Source organism: Pseudoliparis swirei, chromosome 8 (genome assembly GCF_029220125.1).
Source record: "Pseudoliparis swirei isolate HS2019 ecotype Mariana Trench chromosome 8, NWPU_hadal_v1, whole genome shotgun sequence".
Lineage (NCBI taxonomy): Eukaryota > Metazoa > Chordata > Actinopteri > Perciformes > Liparidae > Pseudoliparis > Pseudoliparis swirei.
The window spans coordinates 20,238,939-20,265,560 of NC_079395.1; the positions used below are offsets into that span (position 1 = coordinate 20,238,939).

Below are 26,622 nucleotides of genomic sequence, written 5' to 3' on the forward strand. Positions count from 1 at the left end.
CTCACAGATATGGAGTTCCTGGAGGTCCTGATGGACGGCCTGGACCGCGTCCTGTTAGTTCGTGGAGGGGGTCGGGAGGTCATCACCATCTACTCGTAGTGCCAAGAGGTTCTGAATCCTTTTGGATGAAAACACTGTTGGCCAGTGGAACCCCAGAGGACTGTTGGTGGAGGGAAAAGGCAGGACTTTGAGATTTATAATGGGCAAAGATGTCAGACAGAGGAAGTATAGTACACTGCCTCTCACTCTCTCGGAGGAGGCCGGAGGCCCGTGATCTACCTGCAGCACAGCCTGAGCTCAGTTCAGCGTCTGGGGCCACGGAAGGATCTCTGCACCCCTTCTTCCAGGGGCTCCCTAACTGACTCTGTACACTGTAAAAAATGACTACTGTGTGGTTGCACTGGGGAGATGTTCATTCCTGAGTTGAAGTGTGTTTTGTCCTTTTTAAGCATTCCACCAATTGTTGTCGCTGGTTACAGGCTCATCGGCTCCAATGGCGGTTGCAAACATAGTGCTTTTTATTTATCTCAGTATCTGAACCTTATCAATGTATGACAAGAGCCGTTTTTCAAGTTGGTCATGTTTGTAAGTTATTATATTTAGAGCGTTTGCCTCAGGTCACTGCATCAGAAGCCAAAATGCCATTGATCACTGTGGGGCAGTCCAAGGGCAAACTTTAAAAAAAAAATGTTACCATTATCTTTACTTAAAAGAGACCATGTACAGTGAACACAAAAATGTAACAATTTGATGCACTGTACCAGATTGTAGCTACAGCAAATTTGCATCTGTAGTCCCTTGACAGACCATAACGAACATAAAACAAAAACATGAGAAGGCAAGGAAAGATGCAACTTTTGTGATTTTTGTTGATTTTTGTTGAGTTAACAATGTATCTGACTTTAGTGTTTGTATTGGTGCAAAATATTTAGGCATTAGTACATAGAGTTAAAAAAAACTGAGCAACAAAAAACCAAGACTATACAGAACTCTGATGAGCGAATTAACAGAGAGGATTGCGGCCGCTGATTACGGCCGCTGATGGCGCCATCACTTACATTATATCACAGCTCAAACACACCCTTAACGTGTTGCAGTTAAGTTATATTAGCCCCTTTAGTTTGCATCTGATTGCAATTATCCATTTGGCAAAGTGTAAATGTCGCCTTTGCGGCAATTAACTCTGCAGGCAGAACAATGGTTAAATGTTCAGGCCGCGAGCGAGAGAACCAGACCGCCGAGGCATTCCTCTCAGCCTCAGGCTGGGTATTTAAATGTGGTGGAGAGAAAACAGTCATTTGGGATATAATATATCAGGCTGTATAAGAAGATGGCGTTATGCGTCAGTGGAAAGTCTGGTCATGACACCTCCTTTATAATAATAATAATAATCATTTATTTTATATAGCGCTTCTCTAGACACTCGAAGTCGCTTTACAGTCCAGAGTCCAGTAGTCATACACACACAGTCATCCCGGTGGTGGTAAGCTACATCAGTAGCCACAGCTGCCCTGGGGCAGACTGACGGAAGCGTGGCAGCCAATCAGCGCCTACGGCCCCTCCGACCACCACCAACATTCATTCAAATCCATACGAACCGGGGTGAGGCTGCGGTGCACGTCTTTATGATGGTGGGGGAAACCGGAGTACCCGGAGTAAACCCACGCAGACACGAGGAGAACAGGCAAACGCCACACAGAAAGGACCTGGAACGACCGGGATTCGAACCCAGGGCCTTCTTGCTGTGAGGCGACAGTGCTAACCACTGAGCCACCGTGCTGCCGCTTCATTTGCTTCCAACTCTCTGAGGGGGCAAATCATTTTCCTTTAACTGCGAATATGACATGTTTGCAGGCCAACCCCCCCCCCCCCCCCCCCCGGAAGTAAGCTTCACACTGACCCATGAATAAATAGGCGATGAGAATGTTTCCCTATTTTGGAAATTCTGATTTGTGCAGAAAAGTTGGCTCAAGTTTATGATACTTACCCTTTTTAGTTCAGGAAGATAATCTTCCCAAAATGACCACCACTTTATTGATGTCTGCACCCCAAAAGAATGCATATTATCACATTTAAATATGTGAACGTAGGACTGATCTGCTATTTGTTCGACAGCGCAGTAAGGGGTGGATTTGAGAAGTTTATTGTTTTTATTTGTGACCCATATATAGACGTATATTGTATGTGTTTTGTTTCAACATATAATGGGATTCTGTACTGCGCTGTTAGCCATTCGGCAAAATAACGGCATCAACAACAAATCCGGAGAAAAATACAATGTGTCCATATCTATCTGTACATAAGGTACCATTTGTGCCTGTCAACAATTGAGTCTGTTTATTCAGAGAAACTCCCATAAAATGACATGAAAGATGTTGACACACAAAGAGGCGAGAAAATGTCAAAGCAGGAAGTTGTGAGACAAAAGAAATGAAACTCGATCAGTGTTTGGTGAGATTTAGATCACTATGATTATTATTATTATTATGTTTTGATTACGTTTTATTTTCTATAGCCCAAAATCACAAATTACAAATTTGTCCAAGAGAGCTTTACAATCTGTACACATACGACATCCTTGACCTCTTTGACCTCACATCGGATCAGGAAAAACTCCCAAGAAACGATGATGCATGCTGGTAACTGAGCCGTCACGCATCAAAACTTGAATGTTTGTATCCATCATTAAAATGTGCTGATTTCCTATTGTGGCATACCAGAAGGTGATTTATTTTATTCTTTTGTCCGATGGAATACGTTCCAGTCTGACCCAGATGAGAGCCAAGCTAGAATCTCATTCCAAAATCATAATTGTACCGTTGCACACAAGAACAAAGGCTATCCTGAAGCTACTGTGGCATTGGATAAATGGTTTCCTGTTTGAGCGGTTAGTTGGGACAGCACGCTCAGAACCACAACAACAAAAACAACCTAGGTCTGGTGCTTTAATCAGTGTCTGAGCTACATCTCTGCAGTGGCGGGCCGTCAGGGCCAGCAAGGCCTTCTCTGCTGGCCTAAACATCATCAGAATATATATTTTTTTCTAAATATATTTCCCCACAAATATGTATTAAATTATTTCCCAGAGTAAGAGTTATTCTCTTAATTTCATAGCGTTCCTCTTGGTTGCGCTGCTGCCAGCCCCAGGTTGAGATTTGGAGGGCTGGTCTTTATGTTAGATCTTTTATCCAATCATATTCAGCCATCGTGTGTTGCCAGGGGGCTAAAATCTGCCCTTAGGCCTTCAGAATCAACATTGCGGGCGCTAGTAGCTTCAAGTGAATGGGAATGACAATGTTGTGTCAACCAATCAGCTTTAGAGTTGGCTCCTCTAGGCCTTCTAGAAGGCCCCGGAACCGGCACAGGAGCAGCGAGCAGGCGGAGGGCGTGCACGTTTTTTGATTGGATTACCAATATTGAGAGGCGGGGTCTATGGGCAGGTAGATGCAAAACCTCAGAACTAAGAAACTGAATTTGATAAAGGAATTAATTCGCGGACTACAAAGCTGTTTTTTCAACCCACAATGAGGAAAGAAAGAAGGATGGATTTTGTGTTCAAATAATCAGTCTTCGGTGAGTAGGCATAGGCTACAATGTATTCTATTTTTTATTAAATGTGTAGGACTATGTATGTTTGGCACAAAATAAAATGGCAAATAGCCTATGTTGCAAATTATTTGTTTTCTTTCTTTTATTTTCAGTGAATAGTTATGTGTCTTTATCATCACGGTGAAACTGCTTTGGGTGCGACAATGCCCTGTTTAGTGAACAAACTAGTGCAAGTGACTTTTTTCTTCTTCTTTTTCTCCGTCCAGATGCGCGCATTCTGCAGCGCGCGAGACGGAGAGCCGAGAGAAATGACATGCTGTTGTGTAGATACGATCAACATCAGATGGCTGTTTAGTTTAATAAATGAACAAAGACGTGCTATAGAGAAAATGACGGGGGCGGGCCAATTTTTTTTAATGTCATACGATCTACCAATACTACGCCGCGATCGACCGGTAGGTCGCGATCGACGCATTGAGCAGCCCTGGTCTAGAGCCATGGCATTATAATGATAGTAATAAGAGGTGGATTAATTCGGGTGGGACTGTGTAGGACCTCACTGAAGGCCCAGGCCCCAGGCCCACGGCCCGCCACTGCATCTCTGCTACATGCTGTGCTGTCCTGCTCACTGTCAAGCATTATTATTTCCTTGATGGGAATCTTGTGTGGTGGCCAGGATGCACATAAAAAAATAAAAAGATGGGTTTGTATCTTAATTCAAATTTGGTTTTAACATCCACAGATTTGCACAATCGAATTATATTATGAGTTCAGCTCAACGGAAGTGCAGCATGCATGAGAGATGTCCTCTACTGGCCCTGGCTCAGATATTATAAGATCATGAAGGGCACAAGCATGCATATATATTTCAATTAAATTCAGTTTATTTTGTATCGTCCAATTTTACAAATTACAAATTTGCCTCAAAGGGCTTTACAATCTGTACACATAGACATCCCTGTCCTGGGACCTCACATCGGATCAGGAAAAACTCCCAAGAAATAGAAACAACTCTTTCACGGGGAAAATAAAGGGAAGAAAGCTTCAGGAGAGCAACAGAGGAGGATCCCTCTCCAGGATGGACAGAAGCAATAGATGTCATGTGACCAGAAGGAATCATTACAGAGTTACAACACATTCAATGAGTATGACAGAGTGTATGAATAGTTGGTAGTAGGCATGGACCACGATCCAGACCTCCGTGATCCATCAGGCAGATGGAGGTAGAGAGGAGGAGTGGGCGGAGCATCAACAGGGCCATGGCTGATATACATGTGTGTATATATATATACAGTATATATACAGTATATATCAGCTTGCGGGTGTGATTATCTCAACCTGACATGCCTCCAAATTTAAGAAAGATCTCATCGAAATAAAACAATTGCATCTGTCTTGAACGGTAAGAGCACGCAATACGAGCCGAAACAGAGAGGGTACAACCTATACTGTAGAGAGGGGTTTATTACCCCTTTAAAATTACTTAAATCTAGAACTGCTGGGGGACGTTTTAAGATACACTGAGCACCTATCTCTTCTCTCTCTCCTTATGGATGAATTTTCATCTCTCCATTGCACATTATTAACTCCGCTTCCTCTCCGGAGTCCTTGTGACTTCACGTCTCATAGGGTCCATTGGACCTGGCTGGGTCTGATGCCATGGCCCTGGTGATGTGCCCCACCCACTCCTCCTCTCTACCTCCATCTGCCTGATGGATCATGGAGGTCTGGATCGTGGTCCATGACTACTACCAACTATTCATACGCTCTGTCATATTCATTGAATGTGTAGTTACTCTGTAATGATTCCTTCTGTCTACATGACATCTAATGCTTCTGTCCATCCTGGACAGGGATCCTCCTCTGTTGCTCTCCTCAAGGTTTCTTCTCTTTTTTACCCCGTGAAAGGTTTTTTTTTCTTCTTTTTTCTTGGGAGTTTTTCCTGATCCGATGTGAGGTCCTGGGACAGGGTCTATGTGTACAGATTGTAGGAGGCACATTTGTAATTTGTGATATTGGGCTATACAAAATAAACTGAATTGAATTGAATAGAACTGAACAGACTAAAATGACCCAAACAAAATTATATTTGGAAAACAAATGTGTAACAAAGACAAACAAATGTTTGTTTTCTGACCCAAATACCAACAAATTGACATTCATCATCATCATCATCATCATCATCATCATCATCATCATCATCATCCCACAGCTTGCACTTTGCTAAAAAGTGTTTTCTTCTCTTCCACTTATGTCTGAGAGCTTAATCTGGGAGACGGCTAAAGAGGGAAAACACAAGTGGCTTAGTTAAGAACGGAATGCAGTCCGTGAGGACAGAGGGTGGGGTGGGGTGGGGTGGGTGGGTGGTATGTGTGTGTGTGTGTGGGGGGGGGGTACCTTTTATTTTCTCTCTGAGCCATTATCATTCCAGCATGTGCTAATAGTGGGGTGTTAACATCACAACATGGATAATTTCCCTGAGACTCCCTCAGATCTTGTTGACCCCTGATGCTTGGGGACAGAAGTTCAGCACTTAAAGGGACTTCTTTACCCTGATGTGAAATGTAAAATAACTGTCAGAACACAAGACTTATGGGTATTTGTGCATTATAAAAATAAAAATAAATCAGTGTTTGTGCCAGAGTGTGACTAGAATGGCCTGAAATAATTTTCATCTCGGACTGATTAAAGCGCAGAACTATTGATTTATTGATTTTGGTGTTCTGGGGAAATGTAATCTCAGTCTAATATTAGCTGCACGTTTCACAGTTGGAATGGCACCCCCGTGAGGAGTTAAACATACATTTACATGATGTCATTATGTAAAATAACTTGAGTCCAGCAGCAGGTTAGGAGAGAGGGTCCACTCAGTGAGTCAGGGGGAGTTTTTCCTTCATTTTTTCCTTTAAGAGAGTCAAATTTCCAAACTCAGTGGGTCTGAGAGTAACTCAGCTCAGAACTGAGAGAGCCTTTGTACTGTGGGAGAGAGAGAGAGAGAGAGAGAGAGAGAGAGAGAGAGAAAGAGGGAAAGAGAGAGAGAGAGAGAGCAGCAGTGTGACTTCAGGTCTGACACAGTGAGGCAGAGGGACCACGGAGTTTGCCACAATTCCATCACACACATGCACTTGGAGTTCACGTCCAAACCTGGATTTTTATTTCTTTGCTCGCTAAAATGTTTCAAGGGTAAGTCAATTCAACCTTTTCTGTGCGTAAAGAAAGCAGAGTGGACTCTACCTGACTTCACCATCCATTTCATATCTTCACTTCAGCTCAGAGAGGACCAACAATGTAGCAACATCTCTTCAGCTTTCTTTTATTAATTTGTTGATACTTTTTAAACCTGTTTTTGATGTCTTTAGTCTTTATAAAATGCAATTTATGTGACTGATGTGTCTCCTCAGGTGGTCTCTCGCCCTGCATCCAGTCGTGCTGTGTTGGTTGGCCGCTGCCCTGCAGGTTATAGAAGGTAAGAGCTGCTGCAGCTCTTTGCAGACACTGTCAAGCAATACACAGCTGTGTTGGCTCCATCACAGAAGAAATGGAGGGTGAACACTGTTTCTCATCAACTCAACTGTAAAGGAGCTCTTCCTCATGTTGATACAGCTCTAACTAATCTTCAAATCCCATTAGAAAATGTTATCACTGAGGAAAGCAATTAAGTCTGTTGCTGATAACCATTTGAATTTATTTTATGGCACTGGATCTCACTTATGTTAGAGTTCGTAAAGTTCTCATGTTGATTAGGTAAAATTAAGAATATTTGTCATCTTGTGGCAGTAAAAACCTGTCAACATTGTTGACCATATAGAATGACATTGGCTAATATTTAAGATGTTATAGTTTTGAAAGCGCAGATGTAGCCTCAATTTATTTAATGTTCAACGTGAACATGTTTTATTGGCGGCTGGTTGGATGGTGGTTTCTTTCATCGTCCTCTCTCAAACTAAACAGTCATTTTTTCTCAGGTAAACTGCAAATTTAAAGCTAACTGGGCTGTTTGATGTTGACTTCATGGTTTGGATTTTGACTTGGAATGTTTTCAAGCTTAAAACGAGAACCTTGAACCTTTAACCCTTGTGTTGCCTTCGGGTCATTTTGACCCGATTCAATATTTAACCCTCCTGTCGCCTTCGGGTCAATTTGACCCGATTCAATGTTTAATGTCGGTGTTCTTTCGGGAGTCAACAAACAAACATAAAGTACCTCACACTTAAACTTGGAAAACAATATTAATTCTAATAATTTTCTGGAGATTTTAATAGCTGGGGTCATATTGACCTCAAGGGTAAAATATGTTAGTAAATATAAAGGTGACAGGAGGGTGAAACATTGAATCGGGTCAAATTGACCCGAAGGCAACACAAGGGTTAATTAAGAAACATTTAATTGAACAAGAAATGAGTCTGGCCTCGGAAAAAACGCCAACTCAGGTCCTGTATAAGTTAGCCAAACATGCTAACTTCACTAAAGCTAGCTGCGCTGGTTGAAATGTACGAGCGATAGTGGTAATTTCAGACAGAGAAATGAGAATCCTTTATTTAACCACTGGCGTGTACATTTTTTAATCAAGTCTTTACGAAATACACATTATTTGGCTCGGTACTGCCACCGTTATCAGAGCAAACTGCAGATTTGTGAGAAAACTTAAAAATGTCACACTAGCACTTAACTGAATATCCATTTGACTTTGTCAACTTTGACGTGTCAAATGTAGAACCCAACTAGTTAACTCATTATCCTACACATTAAAATGTATTTATCCGGTTTGAGGCTGAGCAGGGCTCCTGCATTGACAGGCTTGTGGGTAAGTAGAGCTGCTCACTGTGGGCCATTTCTAGAACAACCAAAAAGGATGCAGTGAATTAGTCCACGACATGCCAAATAACAATGGTAAAACGTTTTCCGTCTTTAATGGCAAGACTTGAAAATTAATGGGAACAACTCCTCCCTCACAAGACCCATTGCAAGTGCCTTATCATTTCCATTTTCACACCTCTGTCTGCAGCTGTGGGTTTCTTTTCGTTACTCCATGCTGTGAGGCTTCTCTTATACGGCTCTGTTGGAGAGAGATAGTTTGTTTATTTGGTGATAGAACAGGCTTCCTCTGCCCTCTATAGCCTCCCCTATCTGTGTGTCTCTGTGTGTGTGTGTGTGTGTGTGTACAATGAAGTTTGCTGGAGTAGGCAGGATGCTGCACCAGGGTGAGAAATGGAGTGTTTAGTGTGTGTGGTAATGGTCTGAGGGGTTTCATCTGCTCTGCGCTGGTAGTGTTTGTGTGCTTGAGAACATCAGAGAGGATTGTGGGTCGATTCAGGCGGATCTTTCAAGTGCTACCTCGAGAAACACACTTGTCCCTGTACCAGTTGAATACAGCAGGTGTAGGTTAGGTGGGTGTTGTTTTTCTTTTTAAATGCATCAAGGAACACATTTTCGATGTCGAACATTTACATAGACATACATAATCCAGGATTTAGTTGTAGTTTCTTAGCACATTGCGGACTGCCAGAGGCTGGACGGTTAGAGATAGTCCTGTGATTAGAAAATCATATGTTTAAAGTAAAAAACACAGCTTGGAATACCAGTGTTCCAAGTCAAGCGCACCCCTGAGCGAAACACAATAAATGTCATCTCTTTGACTCCTGGACGCAAAGCTTATTCCAACTGTATTTGGTGTTTGGTATCGCTAACTATCATGTTCTGGTAACTTTAACCCAATATGAAAATGTTGAAGCTTTACATAAATCAAATCTCTCACTGAAAACACTGTGGTACCCTATTAACTAAAATGTAGAAGGCAGCCACATTCGAAGGCAAAAGTGTTAAAGTCATGGACGAGACACGATAATGTTTCACATACGCGGTGGCGAACACAAGCTTTTCTTGGTGGCATTCCCAGCATTGCATCCGATTGGTCACGCTAAAAGTGGTAGTTGTGTAAAAACAATGGAAAGTGTGTGAGAAGTTCAAAACAATTTATTTTTACCTCTGCACACCTGGCCAAGTGCTGTTGGATTGTCGAAGATTATTTGGAGACAGCGCCTCCCCCCCTTCAACACAGCCACTTTCAACAAAGGTGACTGGATGAACCATCTCATCTGTCTGTCCATCTCTTGCTGAAAACAGTTGCAAAAACAACTTTTCCATGAACATTCATTGTTGTTCTTTGCTAGGAAGATACATTCTCTCCAGTTGTGATATTGATATGGATGTTGGTGGTCTGGACACAAATGCATTACATTTATAATCCAACTGCAGTCCAAGCTGTGCAGGGAGGGGCTTTGTGCACTCTGGACTGTTCGACAAGCAGTTTGCCTGAAGCAAAGTTCAGGCGTCTTCAGTGCATCAGGATTTGTAGTGGCCATCCACATGTTAGCGTCACAACGTTCATGCAGGAGACCGAAGTCGCCTCTTCCCGCTTAAAAATCTGCCATTAATCTTGTAATGCTGCGTAATAAAGGGATCACAGTTTCACCTAAACTCAACCGGGGGTTGTAGTTATCTCACCCAACCATACAGAAACCATATTTTATTTATTTAGCATTCACACAATCTTTCGCGGACCGAAATCAAACCATAGATCATGTTAAACAAATCCAACGTCAAGGTTTCTTTTTTTAGTTTAGGTTTAGGTGTGTTCCGTTTTGGCTGAGCTTCATTGTCAACAAAGGTGAACCATCTCATCTGTCTGTCAATCTCTACATCTCCAGAAACAGAACCAGCTGAAAGAGAAACTTTTTTCTTACTGTTTTCGGCACTCCAAACTTCACCCTGTCCCCCTCCCTAAAACACTATTTTTCCAGGCACCAGGAACCTTCACTTTCCATTTACCGTTGGTTGAGCTGCTCTGAAAGGATTCCATGTTTAGCCAATATAAATGATGATGAGGTGAGCCCAGTAGGAGTCTGTTCTGTACTGCAAAAACCGAAGTCGCATTATTAAATTTGCTGTCAAAAACATATTTTAGTGTCGGCTTGTAAGCCTTTCATCTTCCTCTTGACCCGATTTGGTCTCTTGATGTTACGGATATGAAACTCCCACCGAGCTCCTTTTAGTGTGTTATGAGTTTAAAAACCTGGCAAGTGTGAATGTCGTATGAAAGGGCATGCACCTAAATGTCTTCAGTATATTGGAGGAACCGAACGCCCTCGCTGCTGCAGCGGCATCCGGTCTGGAATGTGCTCACTCAGCCAGAGTGACTTTGAGTGGAACAGAGTCGGGTACAATGGGGCAACTGTAAAAGGTGTCATTGCTGTATATGGGGGGAGAATCAGTCACTGGAAACTTGAAAATAAGAATGTGTGTTTCTTCTCTGGGTCTCATGCATTTCTGTTTTTCCATGATGTGATTCTCATTGAGATGATGTCGTTCTTTCGCCTTGGTTCCATGTCCCGTATAGAGGAGACGTTCCCAAGACAAGCGAGAGTAGAAGAAGCAATTGTTAAATTGTGTTTTTTAAGCGATACAAACGACAGCTTTGACTGTAATGCTTTTTCTTCTTCTTTTTTTTAGAAAGGAAAGTGTTCTGTTGTTGGTGTTTGGGTACCCCGTTTCCATAGTTACCGCCTAAAAAGTGGAGCATGAATCATTATCATTGTATGTCTGTTCCATACTATCTTGTCGTCGGGGCAAGACACGTACAAAGAAAGTATTTCAAGAGAATCAAAAACTCTATTTACTTGAAGAAAGTGTTACGCATTCCTTTTGTGTCACACTTTATGGCTGTTATTTGAGACTTTTACATGCATCGTTGCTGCATTAAATGTGAATACACAATAATGGTAACACTTATGCGCTGTAACACCCTTTTTTGAAACCCAGCACATATGTTGTTGGTTTTTTTTTATGGGAAAGACTTTTCAAATTTAGAATTGAGATCTTTGCCAATTAATTTCCTGGCGCTCAGCTGTTCCGGTATGTAACAAACAGTTTTCACATCTGGTTCAGTGTAGTGGTGTTGTTGGAGAAAAGTGAAGCAATGCCCATGTTATTACCATGTCGTATGACTAATTGAATGTATTTCAAGGGTAATGGTCAAGGGAATTGGAAAAAGTAACATGTTTAAGGTCTAAATGTTTGATGCAGCCTGAAGAAAACACAGGAGAGCGTTCTGTACTAGCTTCAGCACCCCTAAAATAGGCCTAACGTTGTTACCTGTTTACATTTGACTTGAGGCAAATGAAAGAGAAGAACTGTTAGAAACAATCTCCAGTGAGCGAAAGTGTGAACGAGCGAATTCGAAATACTAGGAATAACTATCGACATCTCTCTAATCTTTGCATTAATACATATTATTATTGTATTTTTTTTCCATTGAATGATATATTTGACAGTGAACTAGTTCATCTTTATCTCAGTGATAGTGTCCAGATGAGCATAAAATATCACTATAACCCTGACAATCTGTCTGTTATATACTGAATGCAAGCCAAACTACAGAGCAAAATCACACTCTTTCTGATTGAACCAATCAATGAAATATCGGAAACAATGGATATCCGGGGTCCCCAAAAAAAATTGCGCAGCCATATCCTAACATGACACTCCCCATGAGACTTAGCCCCCCTTTCCTTGAGTCCTACAAACACCCCTGATACTACACATCAGGGTCTTTGTCCTTGTCCTTAGTGGCGGCCTCCTGCGTCTGCTGTCTGTCATGTGAGACACTCACTCACAGCATCTAGACTGATAACAATGTAGAAGGACCTCCATGCCAGCCCAACTCCTTCTTACAGAGATGAGTTCAGAGAGCTAATGAGATGATATTAGCCAGTAAACTGACAATGATAACCTGACCTGCAATTAGTTTTGTGTCACGTAAGACAGTTATTTTTTACCTATAACTTGCTTTTTTCTTGCTTTTTCTTCTGCTCTGATTTAAACATATCATTTTAAACGGGCTCTTTAATAAGTGACGCTCAAAAAGACCACACTGTCTTCTCGGAGTTTGTCATGCTGGTTGTTCTCTTTTCTCGGTTGGAGGACACTTTCAGAAAGTGGTCTGAAGGTAAACGGTGAAAGTACACTGTTCTTTTGTGTTTTTGTTTTCTTTGATATCCTTTTGCACATTTTGGAGTCTGTGGCTAAAGGAAATCATACACTTTCCCTTTCAAATCAGTCGGTCACGTCTTCATCATTGCAGATGTTGTGACCTTTGCTCTTTCCTCTATGGGGACTTTTATGGACTATTAATACGGCAATGCGCCGCACATATTGGAGTATCATTTAGAAACCTGCATTTGGTCAGACTCTTCTTCTTCTTCTTCTTCTTCTTTTCCGGCACCTGTACTAAGTAGAATACCGTAAATACCCTTATCAGTAAGATATAGCATCATTATGTTGGTTCAAACAGACAGTAATTGTCTGCATTTATAATTTTTTTCTCACTGTTCAGTGCACCAAACTGTGACTCCTAAACTCAGGTATGAAACCAACCGTACGGTCTGTGTCTTATTAATTACCGTATCGCGAGTCAAACTAAATGTGGACCCGCTTATAATAATAATTAAGAAACCCGGCTTCATAGTGCTGCTTGAGGTCTCTGTCCTCTCAGTAAAAGTTCAGATGGGAGTGAAACTACAACACTCCTAATTCACCTCTAGTTAAGTTTGAATTTATAAAAATCATATCTCATTGCAATGTTAGCGTCACTTATTTTTGGTCACCCTTTTGTCAAAAAAACGATACATTTTGCCAGAAGCCATCTGCAGTTTTTGTTCAGTTATCACCATCATTTGTCAAACATCGTTCACCACTCCTGAGAATCCTGAAACTAACAAACTTCTTTCTTAGTCTCCTTTCACGTCTGTATCGTTGAAGAACATGTTTTAACTTCATCTAAAAACACTGCCAGTGTGTTCTGTATCATTTAGATCCTCAGGGACTCCCCGCAGGGTCAGAGAGCTGTGCAGCTTAACAAAGCCACGGAGATTTTTTTTTAAATGGTTTATTTAATAAGGGACAGTGCACATTGATAAAAACATTGCAGTAAATGTGCCAGAGTTAGCCAAGAGGCTATTTTTCATCTGTAGTCCCAATGTTGCTGATGTTAAGAACAAACCTAAAAACATAAGATTGCAAATACAATCTACAGATAAAGCAAATAAAATAGGGGAGAACAATGTTAAAATGGACAGAATAAAAACATAATGTCAGAGATACAACATAAAAGCTTACAGACTAAATGTGACATACAACTGCAAACAGGTGAACGACAAGAGAAGACACACAGGTGGAGTAAACGACCGACCAGCAAGTCAAGACATACAGAGACCGGACAACAGACAGACAACAACTGACAGACAGACAAAATGAAAGTCCAACCTGGACAGATGGAGGAGGTAGTTACAGTCTAGTGCTGACAGAGCTGGGTAGTAATGTACCATTTCTTTGTTTCTGCTTTAAAAGAGTTGAATGATTGTAGCTCTCTGATAGATCCTGGAATGTAGTTCCAGTGAACTGCTGCTTGTACTGAGAAAGCAGCATGACTAAAAGCACTTTTCCTGAGAGGGACGATACAATCCCCTCTTGCTGCACCTCTTGTGAGCCGATATCCAGTTCGTGTGGTGACAAATTGTTTGAGAGGAGGAGAGGTCAATCCATGTATGATTTTGTACATCAGACAGACGTGCACATATTTAATCAAGTTATCCCAACTAAGCAAGTTGTATTTTTTTAGAATAGGACAGTGATGAGACAGAACTTTTTTTTTATCAAGAGTTTTGAGTGTACGCTTGTATAATGACTGTAATGGTTTGAGCGTAGTGGCACTAGCATGTGACCAGGTTGTTAAACAGTAGGTGATATGGGAAATAACCATTGAATGCATGAATGTTTTAGCTGCCTCTGTTGACATGTAGTTGCGCGAGAATCGGAAATTGGATAGATTGAATTTTACCCGATTACAAACTTTTTTCACCTGTGATTTGAAAGACAGATTTGAATCAAAAAGTACTCCCAGGTACTTGTATTCAGATACAACCTTTAGCCTCTCCCCAGATACAAAAACATCCGGTTCTACACTATCAGAGTTTCTTTTGGTAAAAACATACACACAGTTTTGGATATATTGAGTTGTAAACAACATTGCGTTAACCAAGTAGTCACATTAGCCATGGATGTAGTGAGTTCTTTTGCTACATCTCCCAAATTGCTGCCATGCAGATAAATGACGGTGTCATCGGCATACATTTGAATATTGGAATGAGGACAAACTGATGGCAGATCATTAATATATAAGGAAAATAATAATGGGCCCAGGACAGATCCTTGTGGGACACCTGTGGACAAGCGGAGGGCAGCGGATTGATGTTTTTGAATTTGGACAGACTGTGACCTATTAAGCAAATATGATTCCATCCATTTAAGTGTACCTGAGGAGAAGTTGTAACTGTGCAATTTGGACAAAAGAATACTATGATTTACAGTGTCAAATGCCTTCTTGAGATCAAGATACACAGCTCCAACAACACCCCTTTGTCCAGTAGAAATTTGATTTTTTTCGGTAAAGAAACAGGTGGCCGTCTCAGTGGAATAATTGGCTCTAAAGCCGAATTGCATTGGATGAAGGGCAAAGGGACTGTTTTTCAAATGGCAGATCATTTGCTCAGCTACCAACTTCTCTGCAACTTTTGATATTGTAGGCAGGATACTGATTGGTCTGTAATTAGAGGGAGAAAGGCGATCTCCTTCTTTAAATACTGGAATAACAGCAGCCGACTTCCAAACACTGGGAAACATGTTCTGAGAGATTGAGAGGTTGATGATATTGCTGATGGGATTTATTAGTGTTTTGGTAAGAGTTTTGAGCATAACGGCATCCATACCAAATGTATCTTTAGTTTTGGATGGTTTAAGAAAACTGATTATTCTTGTGACGTCTGAGTGAGTGACACTTCTTATGATGAAAGTTGGCTCCAATGTATTTACTGTACAGACAGGTCTAATCTCAGGGGAGAAACATTTAGCAATGGTGGCAACAGAATCAATGAAATAGTGATTGAAAGCTTTTGCTATTTCAACTGGATTATTTGACAGTTTACCATTAATGTTAAGTTCTTGCAGCTTCCTTACTTTGTTGGGATGTCCCATTAGCTTGTGTAACTGATCCCAGACCATTTTAGTTTTACCTCTCGCTTTTTCTATTACAGTCATGAAGAAATCTGCCTTAGCCTTTCTTAATTTCATTACCACTCTGTTCCTTAGCATAGCAAAATGTTGTCTGTCATGGCTCGATTTATTTTTAATTGCAGTTTTTAAGGCAGAATCCGTTCTTTCATTATTTTTAAGATATCATCATTCATCCAAGGAACAGAGTGTTTGATATGTTTGTGCCTAAATTTGCAACTGAAATCCTTCATAGTGTTCTCCAACTTATCTGAGAATGTTTTACTGTCTTCCTCGATGTCTATTCCCAACAGTAGATCATCCCAATCAATAAGTTGAAGAGTATGATGAAAGATATCTAGATTTCTTTTGGGAATTCTAAAGGATTCATCCTCCCTGACCAAAGGCCTAAACCGCTTGCTGGTTAGTTTCCTGGCTACCAGAGTTAGATTGTGGTCAGAAAGTCCAGTTACCATGTTGAGAGTTTTTAGAACTCTATCAGGCCTATTACTAAATATTAAATCAATTTGGGTCCTGGAAGAATTGGTTAGTCTTGTGGGCCCACTGACCATCTGTACAAGGTCAAAGTCATCAGTTATCCGTTTAAGATTCTTTCTAGATGATTTTTCCTCCCAGTTTATGTTAAAATCACCCATAATAATGACCTCTTTACTGAAATTACATTCTTTTAAAAGTTTCTCAAATTCCTCATAGAAACTGTTTTTGGAAGAGGGAGGTCGATAAATTACAATAAGCGTAAAAGACATTTGTGGTGATAAAATTATATGAAGACCTATACATTCCAAGTCTTTACAGACAGACCACTGGATTTCATTACACTGGATATGATCTCTCACATAGATCATGACACCACCACCCTTAGATCCTACCCTATCTCTCCTGTAAATGTTGAAACCTGGCACGGTTATTGCTGCTGATGGAGCATTTTATGGAGCCAGGTCTCAGATAGACAAAGAAAGTCTAAATTGGAATCAAGCAAAAGATGATGGACTTGATCACTTTTAGATTGAATACTTCTTATGTTTAGATGCCCACCTAGGAGACCTTTTGGCTTAACTCTAGGATCCCACACTGTTCTTGAATGATTGACAGTTCGGAAGATAGCCCACTTCCTGTTCTTTGAGATCGCGGGATTTAGCAGTTTCTTGTTTACGTTTTGGTTAATCGTTCCAATTCCACGTTGACTACCTGAGCAGAAGTCATCGTTAGTCGAAGCAAGCCGTGGCTCAGTCAGTGCAGTGGCCGCCTCGTTTATCGGAGATGTCGAACCGCACGGATCCGACAAACCCGCGGTGCTGTCTGCCGTCACGTTAGCCTCCAGGCTCGGCTCCAGCGCTAGTAGTCCCCCCAAGGCAAGCTGCGGATCGACCAGCGGGCGACCGTAAAACCCGGTCTGGAAAAATAGCGATGGCCCATCGGCCGCTGCAACAGCCCCTCCACTCCGAAAAGGCAGCTCCCTCCAACCAGCGCCAGGTGAGACCGTTGTGTTCCATGTAACTTCTGCGTTGGGGTTGGCTTCCTTCACTGGTGTAGTGTGCAGCGGACCGGGGCACGGGTGGATATCTCCAGATAACAGCAAGAAAAGTGTTATAATCAGACTGTGGTTTAGCTGAAGTAAAGTTGCTGGTTTCGTGCGTTTCTTCACTCGTTCATACAGAGATGGAAAAATGAACGATACGGCCAAAGCGTGTTTTCCATATCCAAATGTAACCACGTCTTGGTTTGACAGACCGGCGTAATTTCCGTATATTTCTCCATGACTACAGAAGACTATGGGTGGGTTGATGACAGCTGTTTTCAAAACTGACTTGATGTTTGTCGGACTTATAAAGTTGCAAAGCAAACCATAGAATAAAAGGGCTGCGAGTACACCTGCTCTACCGGCTACCATTTGTTTCCGCATGCTGCGCCGAGATCGATCCTGTTTTTACTTCTATGACTGAAGGAGGACAGAATGTGCTCAGGACACTTGGGACTAATTTACCACTATAAGATACATGGCCTAGATCCTTTTTAGGATCTAGACTAGAGTACAAAAATCTAAATTCGGACTAGTTAAGTAAACTAAGTTTTTGGAGAAATCGGCCCGCAACATGAACAGTATGTGTTTAAAGAATAGCTTTTTGTGCTAGACCTCAGTTTAGTGCTGACATATCTGCACAAGGACCATCCTGTTAGAAAGTCTCAACAGACTCACAAACACAGAAAAATATCATTTTGCTCCTGCCGATCCAAACAATAGCGAATTTTGTGGTTGCGACTCCAGTGGGCGCTCGTCAATGGATGGTTCTCTGCCAGAGGGGCCGCGGACGGAACACCATGAGATAATATTTTCCTGTCACATTTCTCTAAAGGTTGTCTTTCATTCCGGGCCGTCCGGGCTTGAGACCCCGTGAAATAACCCCCCTCCCTCCCCCCAACCCCACCCAATTCAATTCAATTCAGTTTATTTGTATAGCCCAATTTCACAAATTACAAATTTGTCTCGGAGTGCTTTACAATCTGTACACATAGACATCCCTGCCCCAAAACCTCACATCGGACCAGGAAAAACTCCCAAATAACCCTTCAGGGGGAAAAAAAGGGAAGAAACCTGGAGGAGAGCAACAGAGGAGGATCCCTCTCCTAGGATGGACAGATGCAATAGATGTAATGTGTACAGAAGGACAGATTTAGAGTTAAAATACATTCAATGAATATGACAGAGTGTATGAATAGTTCATAGTAGGCATATTCCACGATGGAGACCTCCACGATCCATCAGGCAGATGGCGGTGGGGAGGAGGGTGGCGGAGTCTCAACAGGACAGTGGCGTAGTCATGAGCAGGAATTCCACGACCCAGACGATCCATCAGGCAGATAGGATCTATGCCGTCTCATAGGGTCCGATGACCCCATGAGACGTAAAGTCAAAAGGACTTCCGGTCAGAAAGCAGAGTTAGTAACGTGTGATTGAGAGATGAAAATTCATCCTTAAGGAGAGAAAAAGAGGAGATAGGTACTCAGTGCATCCTAAAACGTCCCCCGGCAGCTATAAGCCTATAGCAGCATATCAAGGGGCTGGACCAGGGCAAACCTGATTCAGCCCTAACTATAAGCTCTGTCAAAGAGGAAGGTCTTAAGTCTACTCTTAACGAGGTGACTGTGTCTGCCTCCCGGACTGAAATTGGAAGCTGGTTCCATAAAGAGGAGCTTGATAACTAAAGGCTCTGGCTCCCATTCTACTTTTTAAGACTCTAGGAACTACAAGTAGTCCCGCATTTAGTGAGCGTAGCTCTCTAGTGGGGCAATATGGTACGACAAGCTCCTTAAGATATGATGGAGCATCACCAATCAAGGCTTTGTAGGTTAAGAGAAGAATTTTAAAAGTGATTCTTGATTTTACTGGGAGCCAGTGCAGAGCAGCTAGTGCAGGAGTGATGTGATCTCTTTTCTTAGTTTTAGTGAGAACACGAGCTGCAGCATTCTGGATCAACTGGAGGGACCTAAGAGATTTATTAGAGCAGCCTGCTAATAAGGAGTTGCAGTAATCCAGTCACGAAGTAACGAACGTGAACCAATATTTCTGCATCTTTTTGAGACAAGATGTGCCTGATTTTTGAAATATTACGTAGATGAAAGAATGCAGTCCTTGAGATTTGCTTTACGTGGGAGTTAAAGGACAAGTCCCGATCAAAGATAACGCCAAGATTCTTTACAGTGGTGTTGGATGCCAGGGCAATGCCGTCTACAGAATCCACATCACCAGATAATTGATCTCTGAGGTGCTCAGGGCCGATTAAAATTACTTCGGTTTTGTCTGAGTTTAACATCAAGAAGTTGCAGGTCATCCATGTTTTTATGTCTTTAAGACATGCTTGAATTTTACACCCCTTCTCCCTCCCAATCACCGTGCCTCCCATGTGTTTCATTAACATTCGTATTGGAGGAGGAGGCGAGTCGATGCGGGAAGCAATGAGAGGTTGTTTGCACTGGGGACAACACTTGCAGCTGAGCAAACACCCCCAACACCCCACGCGCACACACCCCCCCCCCACACACACACACACACACACACACACACACGCACACATTCAATGCCCTGTGCCCGACACATGCACAATCAGGTCATAAACAGATGTATCACCACATTTTCTTTTAGAAATTGATTGACCGGCTTGGTTGTTTGGGTACTAATCAGTTCATCTCTAATGATTCCTGTCTGCTCTCACTGTAAGATATCATGAACAGAAAATGATTGTAATCTCAAAGAATGTTTGAAGGCATTGTATGAAATAAAGTTTACAGTATTACAGAAAACCCTTTCTAGAACATGGAAGAATTCCTGCCACATTTCCTAGTTTTCATGTGCTAATGAAATCAGCCACACAAAAAAAGAAAAAAGAAGAAGAAATGGCTGGGGTGAAAGCCAGGACACTTTATGTAATGGAAACTGTCCTTCTGCAGATGTCCATCCTCGACCTCCCAACAATGCATTCTTTCATCTCAAAATGGTGTAGGCCTTGCAGTGTGGCGTGTGTGCGCGCGTGCGTGCCTGTCTGTCTGTGTGTGTGTGTGTGTGTGTGTGTTCAAAGTAAGAAGTTCATCTAACATTAGCAGACTCAAATGCCTACTGTGTTAATGACCTGTGGATTGGCAGGCAGCCTGACAGCCATTAAACCAATCAGCCCTCATGTTGCAGAGTCCGTGTTGCTCTCACGCACCATTTACCATAAGACTGTTTTAACTTTTGTCTAACTGTGCCTTGGGTCTTCACCACGATTAATGGTTCATTTAACATTTGAGTCCTGGGGTTAAAGCGCACGCTGTCTACTCGGTAACGTTGAGATAATCTGTTATAATCTGCTCAAATCTAAGATAAAAATTAGATAAACTGAATTTGCAAGTCACATTGCAGTCTTGTCGGCTGCATGTCTATCTGAGGCCCTGTGACTATTCTAACGTGATGCTTGGATGTCTGCTCGATAGTCATTATACAAAACATTCCTCATCTTTGCAATTCTTAAATTCTTAAATACGTGTGTGTGTGTTTACTTTTTGAAATGCGGGCTTTTGATGAAATCCCACAGGTCTGTAATTTATTGAACATTTTTAGAGATTAACAGGGGAGTTTCCCTTGAAATAGATTTGTGTTTTAAAAAAAATTGTATTGCCCAAACTGGTGATCCACTGGCAATATCACTTGTGAAGAAAAAAAAGACAAAATAGCCATGCGCACACAATTGGATCCTTAAAGAGAGATCAGGTAAACGCTATTAAGCGTTTGGCCTCCAGCTTTCCCGTCTGATGACTTTTGGTGTGTCCGTGTGTGTGTCTCTGGGGTTAATCCTACCCTCTGGGGTCAAGCTCTCCTTCTCTGATAACCTCTCTGACTCCCAATTGTTTCCTGTTTTCTTTTCTCCTCCACTTATCTTTCCTCCTTTCTTCTCTTGTCCTAAAGAAGCTTCTGTCCGTGCCTGCTTCTTTTTCCCCCCTACTCCTCTGTCGCTCCCTTCCTCTGCACATCCTCCCCCTCTTTTCCCAGCAGCAGATTAACTTGTCACAATTTTTTCAATTATACAACAACTGTGCAAAAGGACCGCTACAAAAAATTATCAGAAAAATTACATTATTCAAATTGCTTCTATTGATGTTTCTGCGATCATGTGTAGAAACAAGGTACAAATTCAAGGTATTTTTACTTGAGTGCTTGCAATTGATGTAACGTCATACTTTAACTTTATGAATGTCAGAGGCAGATATTGTACATTTTATTTTAATACGTGTGACAGCCTGAGCTGTTTTACAGGTGACGGTTCTCCACCCCGTAATAGTCCAGTGAAAACCACCAACCTCCAGATGTTGAATGCTTGTGATGTGTTGTGAACATGACGAAGTGTTCCTTTATGTGTTGGGAAAAAAACACCACTTCTCAAGCTGCATAAACTCTTTAAAAAGACACTTGAAACAGCTTGAAAATGCCAAATTAACTTGCAGGCTTCGTATGGTCAGAGAAAATCTGGAAAAGTTTTTTAATTTTAAAATGGTTATTTACAGGCCTGGAAAAGTCCTGGAAAAAATGAAATCCCAAAAGTTTTGGAAAAGTCATGGAAATGTGTTATATTCACATGTTCATTTACGCTGAGTTTGAAATAATTAATAGTTTTTAAAAATCAAAAAACTCAAAATATAAGCAGTTATACACTCAAGTGTTGTCACACGGCTCGCGGAGCTACGGCTCCTCCATCACAGACTAGCTCACCACAGCGAGGGTTAGGGTTAGGGCCAATGTCTTTCTGTGTGACCAAAGCTGAACCACTATTTACAGTCCAAACAGATGGATTTGCATATAAGGGCCAATAGTTAGATTAAAAGAATGAACATTTCTATAAATGTTTATTCTTATAAACATTTTTATAAATGTTTATTCTTTTAATCAAACTATTGTATTTCATTTATTTGTGTCATTTAAGGTATACTGTATGCTTTAGAATTCTATTTTTTTCTTTAAATTCTAAATGTTCTCACTATTTTTAATGTATGCACCGAGATTTCACAAAACGTTTGGTCATGGAAATTTGGTTTGAGGTCATAGAAATGTCCTGGAAATCTATTGGTTAGAATGTGTAAGAACCCTGAACTTGATTGCAGCAGTGATAATAATATGGAATGGTACAGTGCATCAAATGGTGACATTTATTAACTGTACATGGTCCCTTTTAAATAAAGATAATACAAATAATCAAGAAACATCTGATACAATAAAACAAGGAACATTTTACTCAATCAGTACTTTTCCTCTTGATACCTTTAGTATCGCTCATAATACTTTTACTTTACTCAGGGTTTGAACGCAGGACTTAATAATAATAATACATACAATTTCTATAGCGCTTTTCATAGTACTCAAAGACGCTTGAGTCTTGTAGTGGAGTATTTTCACAGTGTGGTATATTTATCTACTGAACTTCCTCCACCAAAGCAGGTGTGTACGGAGATGTTCCTACAATCAGTTATCAGTGGTTCTATTCATTATATTCACTCACACTGTTGCTGTTTGTATACTTCCTCGGAAGAGAACTGATGAATACTGATCTCTCCCAGGCCTCCCCGCCCCTTTGCCTGCAGGTAGTCCCCCTTTGTCTTTGCCGGGTTGGAGGTTGAGCGAGAGGTTCAAAGAGTATGAGAGAGAGAGTGTGTGCTTGTTTGTGTGTGTGTGTGTGTGTGTGTGTGTGTGTGTGTGTGTGTGTGGGTGTGCGCGCGTGTGTGTGTGTGGGTGTGCGCGCGCGTGTGTGTATGTGTGCACGTCTTAACATCATCTCAGACATTCCAGGCATGTCACAGACACAAAAGGGGGACCCGATCAGATCTCCGGATCCTGGTCCTGCTCAACCCACTGAACCTCAGTCTAGGAAGTGCTGCCCTTTTGTGGCGTAGCTGGGAACTGCATGTCGTGGGAACAAACCTCTACGCAGACAAACCAACAGATACTCAGTTTAGGAAAGTTCTGAGACTTTTTTCTCACTAAGACAACTTGGATGAGTAATACAAATATATGAAACAATGGTTATTTTCCTACACATTATGTATTGACCTCGTCATATTTGTGTCTGTGCAAAGGGGAATGTTCTACTTTTTACCTGATTTTACTTGATCATGTTCTTCTCTTTTGTTCTTTTTTCGGGTTCTTTATTTTGGTGCCTCATATATTCCTTTTAGCGTCAGTCACAGATGAAATTCAGATCGCTGCCCTGAAACAGTTTTGAATGACAAAAATGAAAGAAATTAACACATCTGAAATAATTGGCCTTAGTCTTTACTTACTTTGTTATTGGCCCATGTTTTTAGTTTCCATGGTCGTGTCATTGATGCACATTGGCGGCTCGTTGGCTAAATGTGGACGCAATGTGGATAACGACTCACCACGCCACATCGAACAGCTGCTTCTCTTAGCTGGTCTTTCCCATATAAGAGCTTATAAATGTAATCACTCAACAACATCTCCTGACTAGACATGGCCTAGAAATATGGAATAAAAACACATCGTAGGTTTTCAGGAGAAGGGAGGGGGAGGTGTATGAGAAAAGCAGCTTTGCAACACAGGCCTCATTGACTGCCTGTGCAGGCGCGTCTGAAAATGTGTGTGTGCTTTACTGTTACCGTTGACAGGTCCTCTCTGTTGACGTTCGCAGCCCGCTCACTCACGTTCCTGCCATATAAGGTTGGTTGAGAGGGTGTGTCAATCAAACCTACTGGAGGAGGGGGATGTAATCACACAACAGAAAAAGGCCCTTTGAGTGGCACAGATTGTGCTTGGTTGACAAAACAAGTAAGTGATCACTGGCCGGAAGGCCAAAAACCTCTTTCGCTCTAATTGGCATAGCAAACCAACTCGCACCCTCAAACGCACACGTAGGACTTCTGAACAGACAAAAACAGGAATGATGTAATTCTTATGTAACAGCTTTGGACCGTCACAAGCATTGTTGGTCTGTTACAGAAACACTTTCCTGTGTTTCTTGCCTATGTGCCAAATTAAAGGGTATATGAATTGTCTGGGTAAATTATTGTGACTGTTATGAACTATTTTAAACGCATGAAATATTTTCAGATAGGTGTTCCTACATGGAGTAAGATCAGTCTCAATAATTGCAAATGGACACAGAGAGACTCACACATGAAACATAAAGATTCACAAATGCGCACAGAAAAATTGACAAATATATTCGATTTACAAATAAATTATACTCACAAATGCACATAGAATGATTCACAAATACATTCCAATGCACACATTGAATACATTGTATAGAATACGATCTGTTTGTAGATCACACTGCATTTGTTTATGGATTGCTATACATTTGTTTGTGGGTTTTAATTTGCAATTATTGAGACTGATATGACCCCATATACCCGACCTCGTTTTTTCCTCTTATGTACTGAACACAGCCCAAACTCTTAAGTACCTCTTCATCAACACCTCTCATCATGTAAAGTGTGCATTTGATATTATTTCAAAGTCGATGTTATGTAACCCACTTAATTAGTGAAACTTCTTCTTCTTACAAGACAGTGATACAGTGTATAACACTCTAATTTGGTACTTTCTATGAAGATAACATGAAGGAGTTTAAACCATAGGCTGTTTGGTTTGATCTATTCTGTTCTCAAGTATGTGTGCAGTACTGTTTCTGGCCACTGGGCAGTGCCAGAGCGCTTGAGAACAGGGTTTTGTTATGGGACCCGTGTGTTAAGTTAAGTCGTCTCCATTGTTGTGCCGGTTTTGAAGTTACTGACAATAGTAAGTTATCATATTTCTATGTTTTAGATACTGATCATTGAATAACTGCATGGATATAACATCCTTTTTCAAGGCTAAAGAAATAAAAATGAATACAGGCTGTAGGACGTATACTATATATAAGAACGTGACATCTTACAGTGTCTAAACAATGATTAGGAATGCAGCGTCTTGTGGTGACCCCTCTGTCTCCCGAAGCCACTTTAGTGGTTTTTCATAAATTCCTATGATCTGCATGTGATTGGCCGTGACAGTAAGCCAATTAAAGTGTGTTGTTGCAGTGGTTTACTAGGTAGTGCGGCAAGTGAGAGAGAGAGAGAGAGAGAGAGAGAGAGAGAGAGAGAGAGAGAGAGAGAGAGAGAGAGAGAGAGAGAGAGGTGATGGGGTGACTCTCCCTGGAATCCAGAGGCCCTAAATGGGGTCACCATGTATAGAAAGAAAGAGGGACAGCAACACAGAATGTGGCAGACACGAAAGGGCCCACTTTCTTTTAGTTTTTTGTCGGCGCCTAAACATCCTGTCACTTGATTCAGAAATTCTGTGTAAATGTAACTAATTTAATGGTTTATATGGTTAGACTCCACACGTCTGTGTGTGTTTGAGTGTCTTTTAGCTTGTTGTTGTTACAACTTCACTCTCGCGCTGTGATAAACCCACTGTACACTACCAGACCAGAAGACGGACACAGTTCAGGTCGAGCTAGGGAACGTAGTCGAGCATGGAGCCACAAAAAAGACAGATATTCTCCTCAGAAGTTGTTGGAGACCAAAACGGAGCTAAAAGGAGGAGGAATTAAATGAATCAAGTGGCCGGACTACAAATGAATGCAAATGCTGCACCATGTTTGTTGGATGTGCTAACAACTTAACTTGCTATAACAATACAAATTAGCAAATCTGCGGGTTTATATTATCACCTCATGAAGGTGATAATATAAACTCGCAGATTTGCTAATTTTTATTGTAAGAACAGGCGCCCTCGGTATGCACCGTGGGTTGTGTTGGTATAAACGTGTCAGAGGTGACCCCCTATTCTCTTCCTGACCCCCCTCCAACCCATCCTCATCCCATCCCATTCCACATCCCCTTATCCCTGGATAATCCAAGACTAATCAAGCCTCCCCCCGGGGGAGTGCCTCCCTCCCTCACCCACTCTTTAAATCTTAAACCTATCATCTGCTCCATTAGAGACCACCTCAACCCTCTCCTCCCACGACTTGTTATGTGTTGGTGTTCCCCAGGATCTGATCAAGATAGCACTCTGAAACCCACAACCCCCCGAGCAAGGCAGCATAGGAGAGAGAACAATGGAGTGGAACGAGATATCACGGAGATGAGAATATTTGCTTCCCAACCTAAAGCGCCACATCCTGATATCTTTGGATGCATATTTTAAGTTTAATTTTAAATGTAGGTATGTATTTTAAATGTAGAAACAACACAGCCAATGTGTCACACTTATTCTCCATAGAGCTATGCAACCAGCCAAACAAAAACAATGTGTTTGTGTGTGTAGTCAACAAGCTTTCAGCTGAAACAAGTGGGCTACGGCGGACCTTTTCGTTAGCCACAGCCAATCAGATGTTCCTCTTTGCAAGCACTCAGGAAATACCAACCCAATGACCAAGCTGATCGCGGTGTGAATAGCGTGTGACACATTCAGTGCGT

At 41.5% G+C, this 26,622-nt stretch overlaps 2 protein-coding genes across 5 annotated transcripts in view; both read left to right on the forward strand.

The window, feature by feature from the left end:
* The window catches only part of LOC130197525 (solute carrier family 12 member 7-like), a 40,168-nt gene extending 37,462 nt beyond the window's left edge, over positions 1-2,706 (forward strand). For all 4 annotated transcript variants that reach the window (XM_056420222.1, XM_056420221.1, XM_056420223.1 and 1 more), the window contains one exon: positions 8-2,706. In XM_056420222.1, coding sequence (XP_056276197.1) covers positions 8-99 — 92 coding nt within the window. In that variant the 3' untranslated portion in view covers positions 100-2,706. The remainder of the gene's footprint in view (positions 1-7) is intronic.
* Positions 2,707-6,597: 3,891 nt separating this feature from the next.
* The window catches only part of col15a1b (collagen, type XV, alpha 1b), a 68,393-nt gene continuing 48,368 nt past the window's right edge, over positions 6,598-26,622 (forward strand). The window contains exons 1-2 of the mRNA XM_056420364.1: positions 6,598-6,732; positions 6,951-7,015. Of these exons, the coding sequence (XP_056276339.1) occupies positions 6,722-6,732; positions 6,951-7,015 (76 nt within the window). The 5' untranslated portion in view covers positions 6,598-6,721. The remainder of the gene's footprint in view (positions 6,733-6,950; positions 7,016-26,622) is intronic.